Source organism: Ptychodera flava, chromosome 11 (genome assembly GCF_041260155.1).
Source record: "Ptychodera flava strain L36383 chromosome 11, AS_Pfla_20210202, whole genome shotgun sequence".
Taxonomy (NCBI): Eukaryota; Metazoa; Hemichordata; class Enteropneusta; family Ptychoderidae; genus Ptychodera; species Ptychodera flava.
The window spans coordinates 32,797,394-32,818,643 of NC_091938.1; the positions used below are offsets into that span (position 1 = coordinate 32,797,394).

Below are 21,250 nucleotides of genomic sequence, written 5' to 3' on the forward strand. Positions count from 1 at the left end.
TCTTACCATAAGGTATCCCATCTTACCAAATATGAAGGATGTAGTCCTTGTGGTTACTGATTTATGGACAGGTACGTATATTTGAGGTCAAAGGTCATCGAGGTCATGTGATATTTTGTCAAAAAAATTGTATCCCATAGTTATCCCTATATACCAAAAATCAGACCTCTAGCTCTGTTGGCTTGCCCAAAATTAGATATGTGCATATTTAATGAGGCATGACCTATGGTACCATAAGGTCTCCCATCATACCAAATATGAAGGGTGTAGTCCTTGTGGTTACTGAGTTATGGACAGATATGTATATTTGAGGTCAAAGGTCATCGAAGTCATGTGACATTTTGTCAAAAAAAATGTATCCCATAGTTATCCCTATAAACCAAAAATCAGACCTCTAGCTCTGTTGGCTTGCCCAAAATTAGATATGTGCATATTTAATGAGGCATGACCTATGGTACCATAAGGTCTCCCATCATACCAAATATGAAGGGTGTAGTCCTTGTGGTTACTGAGTTATGGACAGATATGTATATTTGAGGTCAAAGGTCATCGAGGTCATGTGACATTTTGTCAAAAAAATTGTATCCCATAGTCATCCCTATAAACCAAAAATCAGACCTCTAGCTCTGTTGGCTTGCCCAAAATTAGATATGTGCATATTAAATGAGGCATGACCTATGGTACCATAAGGTCTCCCATCATACCAAATATGAATGGTGTAGCCCACTTGGTCACTGAATTATGGATAGATATGTATATTTGAGGTCAAAGGTCATCGAGGTCATGTGACATTTTGTCAAAAAATTGTATCCCATAGTTATCCCATTTACCAAAAATCAGACCTCTAGCTCTGTTGGCTTGCCCAAAATTAGATATGTGCATATTAATTGGGCATGACCTATGGTACCATAAGGTCTCCCATCATACCAAATATGAATGGTGTAGCCCTTGTGGTTACTGAGTTATGGACAGATATGTATATTTGAAGTCAAAGGTCATCGAGGTCACGTGACATTTTGTCAAAAATTGTATCCTTTAGTTATTCCTATTTACCAAAATCAGACCTTTAGCTCTATTGGCTTACCTAAAATTAGATATGTGCATATTTAATGAGGTACAGCATATGTCGCAACTTCGTGACAGGATTGGTTTACAACCGCACAGCTGTGAGATTAATGATGTAATGCCGACCCATACTTTAGCTGAATTTGACCAGGTGTCACCTGGGGATATAATTGCGTTAGTGAAACAGTCATACCGAAATCTTGTGAACTCGACATTCTACCACATGGAGTGTTGAAGAAATGTGTACACATCTTGGCACCTTTCCTTGCGGATCTATTCAACAATTCGTTCACAACTGGCATCGTTCCGAGTCATTTTACGTCAGCGATCATTCGTCCATTAATAAAGAAAGTAGATCTTGATCAGAACATTCTGAAGAACTACAGGCCGGTTTCAAACCTCCCTTTCTTATCGAAAGTCCTCGAGCGGGCTGTTGTTCAGCAATTGAACCAGTACCTCACTAGATTTAGTCTTTTCACAAAGTTTCAAAGCGCTTACCGGGCTAACCATAGCACAGAAACTGCTCTCCTCCGTGTTCACAATGACATAATGCTTGCCTTGAATAACAAACATGATGTGATTCTCATCATGTTAGATCTATCAGCGGCATTCGACACAATTGATCATGAAATTATGCTTCAGAGACTACAATTTCGTTTCGGTATAACGGGCAAATGTCTATCTTGGTTTCGTTCGTACCTCGTTGATCGCCAGCAATGCGTCAAGGTTGGATCTGCATCATCCCCATTTTCTCGCATGAAATACGGTGTTCCGCAAGGATCTGTTCTCAGCCCTCTCTTGTTTACACTCTACACTGCACCTCTTGAAGACATCTTCGTACTCCATGGGATTGATTGCATGATATACGCGGACGATACGCAAATTTATGTCATCTGCAATAGACCTGACGATATTCGTAATAACATTGAACTCTGTGTCGACGACGTCCGCAGCTGGATGAAATCTAATATGCTTGTACTGAACGACAACAAAACTGAAGTTATTCACTTCTCATCACGTTTAAAATCTGATATGACAAAGCTAGACAGTCTGAGAATTGGTCAATGCGACATAATCCCTTCAATTTCAGTCAGAAATCTTGGCATTACTTTAAGTCAGGACGGTAGCATGTCTGATAATATCAATATGTTGTGCAGAAATGGTTTCTTCTCTTTGCATAGAATAAGTAAGATTCGTAAACTTCTTGACAGATCTACAACTGAAAAACTAGTCCATGCATTTGTGACTTCCCACTTAGACTATTGTAACAGTCTTTTGTTGGGTATCCATAGAGGACAACTTGCTCGACTACAGTCTTTACAGAATGCTGCGGCGAGGTTAGTTTCTCGTACGCGCAAATTTGATCATGTCACACCCGTTCTCAAAGATTTACATTGGTTACCTGTAGAGGCCCGCATCAGATTTAAAATTCTGTTGCTTACATTCAAAATTATCCATGGAAATGCACCTATTTATCTGAGAGATTTATTAGATTTATATATACCTGCCAGAGACCTGCGATCGAGTGACAAATTATGTTTAACCCAGCCCCGTGGCAACCTTAACAAGACATATGGACAGAGAGCATTTCAGTATGTTCACCCTTACTATGGAATGATTTGCCATTTGAAATTAAGACCGCCAGAAGTGTAGATAGTTTTAAGCGCAGTTTGAAAACGTACCGTTTTACTCAGTTATATTTGTTATTTTCTGTTTTAAGTTTTTAGTGTGGTTGTATTTTCAAATTATTTTATACAGCTATGTACAATGTGCTGAGACGTATGTGTAGTGCATTTTAAACAATTTTTAATAATAATAATAATAATAATAATAAACTTACCATAAGGTATCCAATCTTACCAAATATGAAGGGTGTAGTCCTTGTGGTTACTGAGTTATGGACAGATATGTATATTTGTGGTCAAAGGTCATCGAGGTCATGTGATCTTTTGTCAAAAAATTGTATCCCGTAGTTATCCCTATATACAAAAAATCATACCTCTAGCTCTGTTGGCTTGCGCAAAATTAGATATGTGCATATTTAATGAGGCATCACCTATGGTACCATAAGGTCTCCAATCAAACCAAATATGAAGGATGTATCCCTTGTGGTTACTGAGTTATGGACAGATATGTATATTTGTGGTCAAAGGTCATCCAGGTCATGTGACATTTTGTCAAAAAAATTGTATCCCATAAATATCCCTATATACCAAAAATCAGACCTCTAGCTCTGTTGGCTTGCCCAAAATTAGATATGTGCATATTTAATGAGGCATGACATATGGTACCATAAGGTCTCCGATCATACCAAATATGAAGGGTGTAGCCCTTGTGGTTACTGAGTTATGGACAGATATGTATATTTGAGGTCAAAGGTCATCGAGGTCACGTGACATTTTGTCAAAAAATTGTATCCCATAGTTATCCCTATATACCAAAAATCAGACCTCTAGCTCTGTTGGCTTGCCCAAAATTAGATATGTGCATATTTAATGAGGCATAACCTTTGTTACCATAAGGTCTCCCATCTTACCAATATGAAGGGTGTAGTTCTTGTGGTTACTGAGTTATGGACAGATATGTATATTTGAGGTCAAAGGTCATCGAGGTCATGTGACATTTTGTCAAAAAAATTGTATCTCATAGTTATCCCTATATACCAAAAATCAGACCTCTAGCTCTGTTGGCTTGCCCAAAATTAGATATGTGCATATTTAATGAGGCATGACCTACGGTACCATAAGGTCTCCCATCATACCAAATATGAATGGTGTAGCCCTTGTGGTTACTGAGTTATGGACAGATATGTATATTTGAGGTCAAAGGTCATCGAGGTCACGTGACATTTTGTCAAAAAAATTGTATCCTTTAGTTATTCGTATATACCAAAAATCAGGCCTTTAGCTCTATTGGCTTACCAAAATTAGATATGTGCATATTAATGAGGTACAGCATATCTTACCATAAGGTATCCCATCAAACCAAATATGAAGGGTGTAGTCCTTGTGGTTACTGAGTTATGGACAGATATGTATATTTGAGGTCAAAGGTCATCGAGGTCACGTGCATTTTGTCAAAAAATTGTATCATATAGTTATCTTTATATACCGAAAATCAGACCTCAAGCTCTGTTGGCTTGCCCAAAATTAGATATGTGCATATTTAATGAGGCATGACCTATGGTACAATAAGGTCTCCCATCATACCAAATATGAAGGGTGTAGCCCTTGTGGTTACTGAGTTATGGACAGATATGTATATTTGGGGTCAAGGGTCATCAAGGTCATGTGACATTTTGTGAAAAAAATTGTTTTCAATGGTTATCACTATATACCGAAAATCAGACCTCAAGCTCTGTTGGCTTGCCCAGAATTAGATATGTGCATAATCAATGAGGTATAGGATGAGCTGGTCATGTGACATTTTGTTAAAAAACCGTAACACTGATACATGTCCTTGTGTACCAAAAATCAGAACTCTAGCACTAGTTTGAAGGCTGGAATTACATATGTGCATAATCAATGTGGTAGAGAAACATGCCAGGGTCATAGGTCAAGTTCATCCTCAAAATATTGATTTGCAGTTTGATCCCCTGTAGGTCATTGTTCAGTAGTCACTAGCCCCGGCCCCCCACGACTCTCACATAGGCCAGAATAAGCCATTGGTATAGCTTAGCTGCAGAGGCATAGGGGAGGTCAAAGGTTATTGAAAAATCAGAAAAATAATACTTTAAAAATCTTCTTCTCATAAACGGCAAGGTGAAAATTCCTGAAATTTGGTATGTAGCATCTAGGTGGTATGGTCTAAAAAGTTTCTTAACAGATTTTCGATTTTTCGATTTTTATGCAAATAAGTTGAAATTAAAATTTAATAATTAATAACAGCCAGGTCATGTATCCAATCAAAATATGAAGGGTCAGGTGCACCAGTACTCAGTATGCTTAATATGGTACAATAAGGTCTCCCATCATACCAAATATGAAGGGTGTAGTCCTTGTGGTTACTGAGTTATGGACAGATATGTATATTTGAGGTCAAAAATCATCGAGGTCATGTGACATTTATCAAAAAAATTGTATCCAATAGTTATCCCTATATACCAAAAATCAGACCTCTACCTCTGTTGGCTTGCGCAAAATTAGATATGTGCATATTTAATGAGGCATGACCTATGGTACCATAAGGTCTCCCATCTTACCAAATATGAAGGGTGTAGTCCTTGTGGTTACTGAGTTATGGACAGATATGTATATTTGAGGTCAAAGGTCATCGAGGTCATGTGACATTTTGTCAAAAAAATTGTATCCCATAGTTATCCCTATATACCTAAAATCAGACCTCTAGCTCTGTTGGCTTGCCCAAAATTAGATATATGCATATTTAATGAGGTACAGCATATCTTACCATAAGGTCTCCCATCTTACCAAATATGAAGGATGTAGTCCTTGTGGTTACTGAGTTATGGACAGTATGTATATTGAGGTCAAAGGTCATCCAGGTCATGTGACATTTTATCAAAAAATTGTATCTCATAGCTATCCCTATATACCAAAAATCAGACCTCAAGCTCTGTTGGCTTGCCCAAAATTAGATATGTACATATTTAATGAGGCATGACCTATGGTACAATAAGGTCTCCCATCATACCAAATATGAAGGGTGTAGCCCTTGTGGTTACTGAGTTATGGACAGATATGTATATTTGGGGTCAAGGGTCATCAAGGTCATGTGACATTTTGTGAAAAAAATTGTTTTCAATGGTTATCACCATATACCGAAAATCAGACCTCAAGCTCTGTTGGCTTGCCCAGAATTAGACATGTGCATAATCAATGAGGTATAGGATGAGCTGGTCATGTGACATTTTGTTAAAAAACCGTAACACTGACACATGTCCTTGTGTACCAAAATCAGAACTCTAGCACTAGTTTGAAGGCTGGAATTACATATGTGCATAATCAATGTGGTAGAGAAACATGCCAGTGTCATAGGTCAAGTTCATCCTCAAAATATTGATTTGCAGTTTGATCCCCTGTAGGTCATTGTTCAGTAGTCACTAGCCCCCGGCCCCCACACGACTCTCACATCGGCCAGAATAAGCCATTGGTATAGCTTAGCTGCAGAGGCATAGGGGAGGTCAAAGGTTATTGAAAAATCAGAAAAATAATACTTTAAAAATCTTCTTCTCATAAACGGCAAGGTGAAAATTCCTGAAATTTGGTATGTAGCATCTAGGTGGTATGGTCTAAAAAGTTTCTTAACAGATTTTCGATTTTTCGATTTTTATGCAAATAAGTTGAAATTAAAATTTTAATAATTAATAACAGCCAGGTCATGTATCCAATCAAAATATGAAGGGTCAGGTGCACCAGTAATCAGTATGCTTAATATGGTACAATAAGGTCTCCCATCATACCAAATATGAAGGGTGTAGTCCTTGTGGTTACTGAGTTATGGACAGATATGTATATTTGAGGTCAAAAATCATCGAGGTCATGTGACAAGAGATGATGTGACATTTTGTCAAAAAATTGTATCCAATAGTTATCCCTATATACCAAAAATCAGACCTCTAGCTCTGTTGGCTTGCCCAAATTAGATATGTGCATATTTAATGAGGCATGACCTATGGTACCATAAGGTCTCCCATCTTACCAAATGAAGGGTGTAGTCCTTGTGGTTACTGAGTTATGTACAGATATGTATATTTGAGGTCAAAGGTCATCGAGGTCATATGACATTTTGTCAAAAAAATTGTATCCCATAGTTATCCCTATATACCAAAAATCAGACCTCTAGCTCTGTTGGCTTGCCCAAAATTAGATATATGCATATTTATGAGGTACAGCATCTCTTACCATAAGGTCTCCCATCTTACCAAATATGAAGGATGTAGTCCTTGTGGTTACTGAGTTTTTGACATTTATGTATATTTGAGGTCAAAGGTCATCCAGGTCATGTGACATTTTATCAAAAAAATTGTATCTCATAGTTATCCCTATATACCAAAAATCAGACCTCTAGCTCTGTTGGCTTGCCCAAAATTAGAAATGTGCATATTTAATGAGGCATGACCTATGGTACCATAAGGTCTCCCATCATACCAAATATGAATGGTGTAGCCCTTGTGGTTACTGAGTTATGGACAGATATGTATATTTGAGGTCAAGGGTCATCGAGGTCACGTGACATTTTGTCAAAAAAATTGTATCCCTAAGTTATTCCTATATACCAAAAATCAGACCTTTAGCTCTATTGGCTTACCTAAAATTAGATATGTGCATATTTAATAAGGCATGACCTATGGTGCCATAAGGTATCCAATCTTACCAAATATGAAGGGTGTAGCCCTTGTGGTTACTGAGTTATGGACAGATATGTATATTTGAGATCAAAGGTCATCGAGGTCATGTGACATTTTGTCAAAAAAATTGTATCCCATAGTTATCCCTATATACCAAAAATCAGACCTCTAGCTCTGTTGGCTTGCCCAAAATTAGATAAGTGCATATTTAATGAGGCATGACCTATGGTATCATAAGGTCTCCAGTCAAACCAAATATGAATGGTGTAGCCCTCTGGTTACTGAGTTATGGACAGGTATGTATATTTGAGGTCAAAGGTCATCGAGGTCACGTGACATTTTGTCAAAAAATTGTATCCCATAGTTATCCCTATATACCAAAAATCAGACCTCTAGCTCTGTTGGCTTGCCCAAAATTAGATATGTGCATATTAAATGAGGCATGACATATGGTACCACAAGGTCTCCCATCATACCAAATATGAAGGGTGTAGCCTTGTGGTTACTGAGTTATGGACAGAACTGTGTAATTGAGGTCAAAGGTCATCGAGGTCACGTGATATTTTGTCAAAAAAAATTGTATCCCATAGTTATCCTTATATACCGAAAATCAGACCTGAAGCTCTGTTGGCTTGCCCCAAATTAGCTATGTGCATATTTAATGAGGCATGACCTATGGTACCATAAGGTCTCCGATCATACCAAATATGAAGGGTGTAGCCCTTGTGGTTACTGAGTTATGGACAGATATGTATATTTGAGGTCAAAGGTCATCAAGGTCATGTGACATTTTGTCAAAAAAATTGTATCCCATAGTTATCCCTATATACCAAAAATCAGACCTCTAGCTCTGTTGGCTTGCCCAAAATTAGATATGTGCATATTTAATGAGGCATGACCTTTGTTACCATAAGGTCTCCCATCTTACCAAATATGAAGGGTGTAGTGCTTGTGGTTACTGAGTTATGGACAGATATGTATATTTGAGGTCAAAGGTCATCGATGTCATGTGACATTTTGTCAAAAAAATTGTATACCCTAGTTATCCGTATATACCAAAAATCAAACCTCTAGCTCTGTTGGCTTGCCCAAAATTAGATATGTGCATATTTAATGAGGCGTGACTTTGTTACCATAAGGTCTCCAATCTTACCAAATATGAAGGGTGTAGTTCTTGTGGTTACTGAGTTATGGACAGATATGTATATTTGAGGTCAAAGGTCATCGATGTCATGTGACATTTTGTCAAAAAAATTGTATACCCTAGTTATCCGTATATACCAAAAATCAGACCTCTAGCTCTGTTGGCTTGCCCAAAATTAGATATGTGCATATTTAATGAGGCATGACCTATGGTACCATAAGGTCTCCCATCATACCAAATATGAATGGTGTAGCCCTCTTGGTTACTGAGTTATGGACAGATATGTATATTTGGGGTCAAGGGTCATCAAGGTCATGTGACATTTTGTGAAAAAAATTGTTTTCAATGGTTATCACTATATACCAAAAATCAGACCTCAAGCTCTGTTGGCTTGCCCAGAATTAGATATGTGCATAATCAATGAGGTATAGGATGAGCTGGTCATGTGACATTTTGTTAAAAAATCGTAACACTGATACATGTCCTTGTGTACCAAAAATCAGAACTCTAGCACTAGTTTGAAGGCTGGAATTACATATGTGCATAATCAATGTGGTAGAGAAACATGCCAGGGTCATAGGTCAAGTTCATCCTCAAAATATTGATTTGCAGTTTGATCCCCTGTAGGTCATTGTTCAGTAGTCACTAGCCCCTGGCCCCCCACGACTCTCACATAGGCCAGAATAAGCCATTTGTAAGCTTAGCTGCAGAGGTATAGGGGAGGTCAAAGGTTATTGAAAAATCAGAAAAATAATACTTTAAAAACGGCAAGGTGAAAATTCCTGAAATTTGGTATGTAGCATCTAGGTGGTATGGTCTAAAAGTTTCTTAACAGATTTTCGATTTTTCAATTTTTATGCAAATAAATTGAAATTAAAATTTTTAATAATAAATAACAGCCAGGTCATGTATCCAATCAAAATATGAAGGGTCAGGTGCACCAGTACTCAGTATGCTTAATATGCCCTGCAAATTTGAAAAGGCTGCGCGCAACGGTTTTGGAGATCTAGCTTTGCAAAGAATTGTCGGAAGAAGAGGAAAAAGAAGAAGTGATCCAGAGTAAATACAATAGGGGACAAGCCCCATAGGGCTTTGTCCCCTAAATATAGCTGCAAGCAGCAATGCCGGGGCCAAAGCAATCTTAAGTGGGAAAAAGAAGGCAAATGTAATCAGAGAGGGCAAAGGTCATTACCGTTACATGTCTTTTTTCCAACTAAACTTTCTTTCCTTATGTTACATCTGTCAACAAAAAATCTGAACACTAGGTTTATTACTTGCTCAAAATTAGAAATGTGCACAATTATGAGGTACTGCATGTGGCATCATAAGGTCTAAGATCGTACCAAATATGAAGGGTATAGGACTCTTGGTTACTGAGTTATGGACAAATATGTATATTTATGGAAAAAAGGTCATCGAAATTAGATATGTGCAAATTTAATGAGATACAGCATATCTTACAATAAGGTATCCCATCTCACCAAATATGAAGGATGTAGTCCTTGTGGTAACTGAGTTATGGACAGGTATGTATATTTGAGGTCAAAGGTCATCGAGGTCATGTGACATTTTGTCAAAACAATTGTATCCCGTAGTTATCCCTATATACCAAAAATCATACCTCTAGCTCTGTTGGCTTGCTCAAATTAGATATGTGCATATTTAATAAGGCATGACCTATGGTTTCATAAGGATCTCCATCATACCAAATATGAAGGGTGTAGTCCTTGTGGTTACTGAGTTATGGACAGATATGTATATTTGAGGTCAAAAATCATCGAGTTCATGTGACATTTTGTCAAAAAAATTGTATCCCATAGTTATCCCTATATACCAAAAATCAGACCTCTACCTCTGTTGGCTTGCCCAAAATTAGATATGTGCATATTTAATGAGGCATGACCTATGGTACCATAAGGTCTCCCATCATACCAAATATGAAGGGTGTAGTCCTTGTGGTTACTGAGTTATGGACAGATATGTATATTTGAGGTCAAAGGTCATCGAGGTCATGTGACATTTTGTCAAAAAAATTGTATCCCATAGTTATCCCTATATACCAAAAATCAGACCTCTAGCTCTGTTGACTTGCCCAAAATTAGATATGTGCATATTTAATGAGGTACAGCATATCTTACCATAAGGTCTCCCATCTTACCAAATATGAAGGATGTAGTCCTTGTGGTTACTGAGTTATGGACAGGTATGTATATTTGAGGTCAAAGGTCATCGAGGTCATGTGACATTTTGTCAAAAATATTGTATCTCATAGTTATCCCTATATACCAAAAATCAGACCTCTAGCTCTGTTGGCTTGCCCAAAATTAGATATGTGCATATTTAATGAGGCATGACCTATGGTACCATAAGGTCTCCCATCATACCAAATATTAATGGTGTAGCCCTTGTGGTTACTGAGTTATGGACAGATATGTATATTTGAGGTCAAGGGTCATCGAGGTCACGTGACATTTTGTCAAAAAATTGTATCCCTTAGTTATTCCTATATACCAAAAATCAGACCTTTAGCTCTATTGGCTTACCTAAAATTAGATATGTGCATATTTAATGAGGCATGACCTATGGTACCATAAGGTATCCCATCTTACCAAATATGAAGGGTGTAGTCCTTGTGGTTACTGAGTTATGGACAGATATGTATATTTGAGGTCAAAGGTCATCGAGGTCATGTGACATTTTCTCAAAAAAATTGTATCCCATAGTTATCCCTATATACCAAAAATCAGACCTCTAGCTCTGTTGGCTTGCCCAAAATTAGATAAGTGCATATTTAATGAGGCATGACCTATGGTACCATAAGGTCTCCCATCATACCAAATATGAAGGGTGTAGCCCTTTTGGTTACCGAGTTATGGACAGATATGTATATTTGAGGTCAAAGGTCATCGAGGTCACGTGACATTTTGTCAAAAAATTGTATCCCATAGTTATCCCTATATACCAAAAATCAGACCTCTTGCTCTGTTGGCTTGCCCAAAATTAAATATATGCATATGTAATGAGGCATGACCTATGGTACCATAAGGTGTCCCATCATACCAAATATGAAGGGTGTAGGCCTTGTGGTTACTGAGTTATGGACAGATATGTATATTTGAGGTCAAAGGTCATCGAGGTCACGTGACATTTTGTCAAAAAAATTGTATCCCATAGTTATCCTATATACCAAAAATCAGACCTCTAGCTCTGTTGGCTTGCCCAAAATTAGATATGTGCATATTTAATGAGGCATGACCTATGGTACCATAAGGTGTCCCATCATACCAAATATGAAGGGTGTAGCCCTTGTGGTTACTGAGTTATGGACAGAAATGTGTAATTGAGGTCAAAGGTCATCGAGGTCACGTGACATTTTGTCAAAAAAATTGTATCCCATAGTTATCCTTATATACCGAAAATCAGACCTCAAGCTCTGTTGGCTTGCCCAAAATTAGATATGTGCATATTTAATAAGGCATGACCTATGGTACCATAAGGTCTCCCATCATACCAAATATGAAGGGTGTAGCCCTTGTGGTTACTGAATTAAGGACAGATATGTATATTTGGGGTCAAGGGTCATCAAGGTCATGTGACATTTTGTGAATGGTTATCACTATATACCAAAAATCAGACCTCAAGCTCTATTGGCTTGCCCAGAATTAGATATGTGCATAATCAATGAGGTATAGGATGAGCTGGTCATGTGACATTTTGTTAAAAAACCGTAACACTGACACATGTCCTTGTGTACCAAAAATCAGAACTCTAGCACTAGTTTGAAGGCTGGAATTACATATGTGCATAATCAATGTGGTAGAGAAACATGCCAGGGTCATAGGTCAAGTTCATCCTCAAAATATTGATTTGCAGTTTGATCCCCTGTAGGTCATTGTTCAGTAGTCACTAGCCCCCGGCCCCCCACGACTCTCACATAGGCCAGAATAAGCCATTGGTATAGCTTAGCTGCAGAGGTATAGGGGAGGTCAAAGGTTATTGAACAATCAGAAAAATAATACTTTAAAAATCTTCTTCTCATAAACGGCAAGGTGAAAATTCCTGAAATTTGGTATGTAGCATCTAGGTGGTATGGTCTAAAAAGTTTATAACAGATTTTCGATTTTTCAATTTTTATGCAATAAGTTGAAATTAAAATTTTTAATAATTAATAACAGCCAGGTCATGTATCCAATCAAAATATGAAGGGTCAGGTGCACCAGTACTCAGTATGCTTAATATGCCCTGCAAATTTGAAAAGGCTCCGCGCAACTGTTTTGGAGATCTAGCTTTGCAAAGAATTGTCGGAAGAAGAGGAAAAAGAAGAAGTGATCCAGAGTAAATACAATAGGGGACAAGCCCCATAGGGCTTTGTCCCTAATAAAGGAGTAACCGGACACTTTGTTCGTAAAACGAACACCAAGAATAACATCAAAGGATTTATCATAACTGAAACAGTGTAATCACTATACACAGAACATTTCACAAAGCATCCAACTCTACCAAAACTTCTCCGTGCATTATGATGCACAAGTGATCCTATCCAGCGATGACCATTTAACACTGAGGCGACGGGTTCCCACAAGGCCGATCTCATGTTTCCATGTTTGTCGGTCGGCAGCTGTCAGTTTGAGCAGTTATGGTCTGAACTACCCTGAGCTGACATGTGATCTTTACTGTGTTGATGTATTCGAGGTTCGTACAGCCTAGGGAGCCGTATGTAAATGTCGAATACTATTTGCATAATAAAAATATTTTTATTACGCATTTGAGAGATTACAGACCGGGGAAATCGACTGTTAGCTACTCAGATGCATTTTTCATCGCACACCGACTCGCTCTCTGCCAAAACAGGAACTGCTCTGGCTGAGACCTTGTCTTGCGATCGTCCGATGCAATCATCGTTGTAACTCGATCTTTACCCAAAATGCAAACGTGTTAGACTCAATCATTCACTTCACAACCACACACAAAAGTACATCGTACTCACCGATAGCTTGCGAGTGAATGTTTTTTTATTTCCATGTCAACTGTGTAATAAAGGGTTGTAATACCGACAAATGTTCAGTCCGTGCATAGTCAAGTTCTGCGGTCCTCTGCAAACGGCATTCACACATTGTGCTCTCGCCAGCACGCTTGCTTGTACCGTGGGTGACACAGTGGTAACTGGCAGGTGAGGCAACAGTTGATTGTCTCATGAACACGATTGGGACGAGTTCCATGGCCTACTATCCGTCCTGCACGTCGACACATCACGCAACTACGTCTTCCGTCCGGATTGCGACCCATTCGATGACCAACTCTTTCAACATTGGTAGGAATGAGACGTGGAGCCGTCAGACTAGTTCCTCTTGGGGGACGTTGCCGAGATGAGAAATTACCGATCAGCTGTTTTGCTACTTGGGCGCGAAACATGAGCTGACGTCTGTATCTCGATCCACTTTGACCGTATCCATGAACTGATGCCATGTTGTGGAAAGCGTTCATGAGTGCCTTGTTCAGCTCGTGGTAAACACAGCTCTGTGCCACCGTGGCGATGATCGACCTGGCGTGTAGTAAGCCAGCTGTTGATCGGTCAAGTCAACACCTCTGAAGTACTGATTGTACATTACAGCAACGATCGGGCATAGTACTTCAAGTCGTTCAAAAGCACCGGTTCTTTTATCTTTACATCGGCGCCTCACTAGCGCTCGATTCGGTCTCCGTGCAGAGACTGCCGTACTCATAAAGTTCACCATTTTTGTGTCTTTCCAGGCACATACTGTCATTGCGCCGTCTTGAAATACCGAGAAACTACCACTTGGCCATCGCTCTTCGTCGTCAGCATCAGGCGGTACGACTTGTGGATCATAGTTTTCGGCATTCTTTACTTCATCGGGTAAGCCTAAGGTGTACATACTGCAGGTTCCCGTGGCAGCAATATTATGCACGTAGAGATGGTCAAACAACGGGGCAGAAGTGTAATATGAGTCCATAATGACATGATGTCCTAACTCATAGTAAGGTCGAATCAGCCGGGAAACAATTTTCCCAGGTCTATTTCCTCTGAAAACTCGGGGGTGGTCTGCAGCATCGGGATCAAGCGGGTGATGACAGTTATCAGCGACAGGTTGATGGACTTCGTCGTTGAAAACGTAACCCGTGGCGGACTCACTGAGAGTGTAAACTCTCATTCCATATTTGTGCGGTTTTGCTGGATTGTAGAGAACATTCTTTGTGTGGCCCCGGTAGGGGATGACTCCTTCGTCGATTGCCAGTTCGCACATCGGGCTCCGGTGCATTCTGCTGTTTGCATTCACTCGATCAATGACATTTCGTACTTTCAACATTCTATCCCGTTTCTCACTTATTTTTTGGGCTGTATACATGGCTGTGTTACGAGCACAGTAGGGCTGTGTGCTTTAGTATAAATATCGCATCAGTAGCTTGAAGCGATCACGGGAAAAAGTTCTCTTGACGAAATTATGACCGAAGCAAACATGGTCCGACCAATACAGCTGGATTTCAGGCTGCCAGCAAATTCCGAACAGCACCATCACTCCAATGAATGCTCTCATTTTGACAACTGTCGTCGGTGTCCAGGCCGATCTTTGCCGTTCCCTGGCATTTGCCCTTCTCCTCTGTCTAGCGTAACGATTAGTGCATCGGGTAATGAATCTTATCAGATCCTCGTCGAATATTTGCAAAAACCATTCGACTTCTGAAGCATCGTCTGGCAGCGGGTTGATAAGCCCCGGCTCTGGACCAATGAACTCCGGTAAAAGATCGAAATTACCAGTTTGTAGGTCTGTGTATGGTCTGTTCACGGTACCACCGGCAATACTCGTTTCGTAGTATTCCTGTCTACGCTCTATTTCTTGTTGCATCGTGGTTTCTCACTGCCTGTAATATACAAGCGAGAGAAAGAGATGAGCTTTACGAACCAATGTTTGACGTCAGCGGCAACAGATGTGCCGTCTAAAATTTCTAATGTTTGCGTACAGTATAAACACTTTGAGGTCACACGAACGGACGCATGTTTCCCAGGCAGAGAAACAGTAAACACCGCCGATGACAAATAACATTCACTCGCACTTCATTTTTCATATGTATTTCATGATTCTATTCAGATAATAAATTCATGAAATGCATTTTTCTTTGATATGTAAATAACGAACACCCCAGGTTGCTACACATTGAGGTATTTTCTCACTTTGCCCAATATTCATGGATCGTTCTTGAGAGAACCGATCGTCTGGTTATTGATAAAAACCAGATGTTCGCGCAATCGGACGGCTGAGCGAGGTCGTGCAAACCTTAGTAGAAAGGAAGCAGTCGCCGCAGTGTTAACTGTATGCAATTATCTCCAGACAAATGTATCTCATTTATTGAGATAATGTCCGCGTTTATACTAAATAAAATTTCACTTCTGAAGTCACTGTTCCTCTCTGTCCACCTGCCGACGTTTGATGAGCGATTCTAGTCCATTGAGTGATGTGTCCTATTCCGATCTATCTTCTTGATGTGTTACCTATCTGACACTCCTTCCGCTAGCCGTAATTCTATACTCTTTCCCATTTGGCAGCTCACTTAGTATTTTTTTTCGTGTTTAACTCGACCAACCGTTCAATATGGGTCTTGCTAGAACGAAGATAGACTTTTTATACAGCGCATTATCTTTAAGGCGTTGTTTCGCCTGAAGTACGAGTTTCTTTTGGTCAACATTTTCCAGTGCAAATTTGACAAGACCTGGCGATCCTATCCGACGACTTCGTAGTCGAACGGATTCTACAACCTTTACTTTTGTACAGATATCTTCATCCAGTGCATTTAACAGCGCTTTGACTTTATCATTTACGTTCTCTCCTCTTTCTTCCTTCAAGCCTGCAGCGATAACACTGACTTCAGCCACGTCGACAGAGTTGACAACTCGGTCATTACCCTGGGCCGGTAGAGTGTTCAATTTTTGCTCAAGCTCAATGAGTTTAGCATCAATTCTTCCAATATCAAGCAAAAAGTCATCTCTCAGGCTTTTTATCTTCAAATCAATCATGCTACACAGATCATTTTCAATTTCTCAATCTTGCTATCGATCGAGCAACGAATACCTTGTTGGCCAACCTTCAACTGACGCAACAAAACCATTACGTCAGAGTCAGCTCCAGTCGCCATGTTCAGCTCACTGTCTGTCTCAGACCCTGTCGAGCCTGGTCGTGGTCTTTTCTCTTTGTTCGACGACATTCTGACCAAATGCCAACCTGAGAAGTTAGTAGATATCTTCACAAACACTTCAGGCAGCAAACTGCTCACCGACTACTGTTCTATGTACAAAGTAGAACCGATATGCTCACTACTCCGTCCTTTGTGTTAGCACGCCCTCTAAGGTGGCGATGGTGGCGTCGGATAATATGGATAGTGTATAATACTGGCATACATGATGACATCAGTCTATATTGAGCTGCCTGCAGAGGTGTTCGTTCGGTTGATGCTGTCCGAGCCTCACTACAAGGAGAAAAAAATTCTCCTTGTCTGTGACTTGAGAAGCTACCACCTCATTGACCAAGGAAGTTTGTGTAGATGCAGAGGCAGGAAACGTGATACCTTGCCCTTCAGCTTTTTCTGTGCAGGATTTACAGAAGTTTTGGTTATATTCTCGAACTCATCGTTGGCAACTTTTGTTACAAAAAAGGATACAAATTGAATCCTTGTTTTAATTTTGTAGAATTGATTAAAACCAGTCGCGTAGCGTGTTCATGTAAAACATTTGCTCATTTTGAGCATGATGTACGAACTTTGACATTATATAACATCAAGCCCTTCATGGTGTGACTCAATCAATTATTCCGCTGATACCGACTGCGAATTAGCAAGTTGGCAATGTTTTCGGAGCAATTACAGTGGTATATACACAAGTTTGAGAGGAGATAAGGACTTGTCAGTAATACATAAAGCAGTGAGACGGTGTGTAGTCGAAATCTTTATTTGAAATACCACAGTCAAATTTAATAAAATCAAATAAAGTAAACCGTTTCACAAAATACCCATCCCTCCCCACCATTCCACACCCCAGGGGACTGATTTCTGTGCCCTGTGACAACATCGGAAGCCATGGTCCATAGGCCACAAGCACACTGTATGAAAGAGACGACACTCAGGAGAAATTGAGCCACTTGCGCAGATAAAGACCTCTTTATTGCTTGGGTCATAGACCCTCGAGGGTCTATGCTTGGGTTTAACTCAAAATTTCGTTGTTTGTCTGGAAAGATATCGCTGAATGTAAAGAAGACAGGTTTAACGTCATTAAAACCTGCACGTTCTACCATATATGCTTCAAACGCTGACTTCGAAAAATGAACAATTATATGCGTTTCGAAGATTAGCAAGTAATTACTATATATTCGTTACATAAGAGAATTCCTTTGAATGACGCTTGTGTCACCAGCTGTTGAATGCGTATATATTGGTGTAAAGGTCTTTTGTCTTCAGCCTCGGTCGAAACTTCAAGATGTCAACTCAAGTATTTTTATGTGCATATTCTCTAAATCTTGTAATGTAGTTTTATAGGTCTTGTAAGTTCGCTGCCTTTTGACAGTACGTTGTAAGGGGGAATTATGTAATAAACGTGGTGAGTTTTCAGCGTACACAGTATGCTCGTGGGGTGTGTGACGACCACCGCATACTAGTATTATCTCTGTTGTGTATCGTTTAGTTATCATTTCTCGAATTTCAGTATGGAAGAAAGATTTCGAAATGAGAAAGAATAGAATCGTATAATTTTGAGTTCAACTCTAAGGTATTTATCATATACCTCAGACTGATTTTAGACGGAAAAGTGAGCGAGCCCGAAGTACAGCAAATAACTTAGTACACATGAGCATTGCATTCGATTGAACAGCTTGATCGAGCCTGACACTGGTCTCTGGTTTCAGATAATCATTCGCGTAATTCCTTTGGAATATACGGGTGTTACGCTCTTGTGTTTTCGTTATTTTGATTATTATGTCGCAATCATTGAAAAAATGTTGATTCCATGACATTTAGTCTGCTTAGCGAGCAGTCTGCTTGAAGCACTTGACCCCCGTTTTGCAGTAAGGCATGAAAGTACTCTTGTGCTCTAGAAAGTTCAAGCGGTCGGATCTGGATATTGAATACGGACCTCCATGTTGGTGACTGAATTGAAACGCAAGAAGTCAAAGTTTTCGTCAATCGGATGTACTCTCATAATTTTCCTGATTTTCTGACAAAATTTTTCACGTCAGACACAAATTTCGATCGCGAGAGGAATATCGGCTGCGCAATCGAAGAAAACAAAATATAGTTTAAAAGCACCACACTCAAAATTGACGACTGGACCGCCGGTTAATGTGACGTTGAAAAAACAAGAGAATCCGTCCTATATTTGTGTCAAAACTTGGCTTGAACATGTGAGAATTGTTAGTATTCTCCTTTATCCAGATTTTTCCTGTATTATGGAAAACGTTTTAACTTCAAAAATAGTTAAATGTTGACCTCACTGTCAAAAAAGTTCATTGTAATTCTTTTGATTTACTGCACAGGTTGCAACACACATTTAGGTGTAGAAGCGGCCGGAACGTTAACCCCTATCATTGTATCTGCAAACACAAACAGAATGTTGCGATGAATGCAAGAGCACATCACAGTGTCTATACTGGATATACAGTGAAACTATTTGTGTGATGTACCCGTCCACATTATTGATGAAAAAAGAATCAACATATATTGGTTACAATGAAGGTAAGTATTGATTACTGTCTGATGTGCTGTTTCCATTCTTTGATTGAAATAAAATGTATGTATGTATGTATGTATGTATGTATGTATGTATGTATGTATGTATGTATGTATGTATGTATGTATGTATGTTTGCATGTCTCAGTCTATCTATCTATCTATATATCTATCTATCTATAGTATCTACCTACCTACCTACCTATCTATCTACTATACTTTGTCTTCCTTTTTCCATTTCATGGGAGCAATGTTTTTCTACAAGATGCTCAAGGAATCGGCGATCGACTTGAAACAATGTGGATTTGTAGTTTTGTAGCATCTATGGCCTTCGATCTTACAACCCTTCAACATTGGAATACCAACTTTTTACCAACTCCGACACGCTGCGAAGTAATCGGACACACCATTATAAACTTCGTCATACGTCTGCTCTGTTAGAAAACGTGCACTGAAAGTAACTGACTTAAAGAAAGTCTTGCAAATCTTGTAGATCACGTATTTTTTTAAGTTCTCACATACTTTCGATTCGTTTCTTGTGCATAGGATGACAGTATCTACTGTAATCTTAGGATATTACTATTGTTAATCTAATCTGAAATTCAAGGCTTTCACAATTGTGCGGAATCGTTGATCCGTAACAAATCGGCATTTATACTATTCTTTCAGACTCATGTTCGGACTTTCGGTAGAGTCCAATAAAGCCAACCAATGCTCGATAAAAATACATTCGCGAAGATTTATAACGCTTACAGGCAAGCCTTGCCACTTCGATGCCTGGTATGCATGTTTTTTTTACACAAACAAAACGTTTTCATATCATTAACAGGAAGGAACCTAATGACTGGATTGTTTGTACAGGATAAACAACAGAAAACCGAAACCGAAATATATCTGACATGTAAGCCTTGAGACAGATTACTATCAACAGTCTGGGGTGCAAATTAATGTATTTACGATCAGATGGCTATTGGCTCACACACATCCAAATTAAAGTCAGGCACACTATTACGTAACAGAAACATTATATTTATTATTCCCTTGTAATTGGACAAGAATGTATGTGTAGAAAGACATGCATACCAGGCATCGAAGTGGCAAGGCTTGCCTGTAAGCGTTGTAGTTAGGGAAGCAAGGAGTGTACATGATAACACCAAAGCAGATCGGGAAAAGCACAAACAGGAATTTAATGGAGATGGGTGAATCAAGAAAAAAAAGATACTGACATAGAGGATAAGGAACACATTGCCAGTAATTCTAAGATGGTTTTCGAGAAAGATTTAAAGGAAATATTCACTTCCTCAATATAATCAAGGTGCCACTAAATTATAAATAGATTAATTTTGAACTGAATTCCATAGCTGATATTCGGAAGAAAATATTTTGACAATTGAGATGGTGTCAAATTATTCTTGCAAGCCAATGATATCAATTACTTTGAAAATATCTACAACAACGTGAAGGAAAATACACGAACGACAGTATGAGTCACCGTTGAGTTATACTTAGGTAACTTGATAAGCTTCTAAATAATCGAGTGCGTGCATACAAAAATCAAAAAATTGTTTTTAAAAAGAAGGATGCGGACAACACGAAAATATTTATTAAAATTGATGAAACCTTTGCGTCTACTTATTTGAGCATTATCCGAGATCAGACGGACCAAAAGTAAGTTTTCGACTGTGTACTATTTGCAACTTGACCAAGCATAATTGTTCCTCAGACTTGCGCACACCAACACGAAACATTCACTCTAACGTAATAAGAAATACTCAAAAGTGATTGCATCAATTGACACAAGTCGTTTGCCATCATAATGATAAACGGGTTGTTCGATTCATTATCCAATCCTAGATCTGATGACATGAAACTTATATCGTGACCAAAAACTGGTGATACCATTATTAGGGAAGTTAAATGCCATTTGGGGAAGTGGTGTTAGGTGTTTTCCTCTCTTTTGTTACACACCAAAGCATAGGGGATCGTACAAATGTCCACCTCCAGGGGTT

The 21,250-nt window shown here is 39.0% G+C and overlaps 1 protein-coding gene across 1 annotated transcript; it reads right to left on the bottom strand.

The window, feature by feature from the left end:
* Positions 1-14,011: 14,011 nt before the first annotated feature.
* Positions 14,012-14,779, bottom strand: LOC139144490 (piggyBac transposable element-derived protein 4-like). The gene has a single exon (XM_070715189.1). It carries the CDS (start codon positions 14,777-14,779, stop codon positions 14,012-14,014), a length of 768 nt encoding a protein of 255 aa, XP_070571290.1.
* Positions 14,780-21,250: the final 6,471 nt, after the last annotated feature.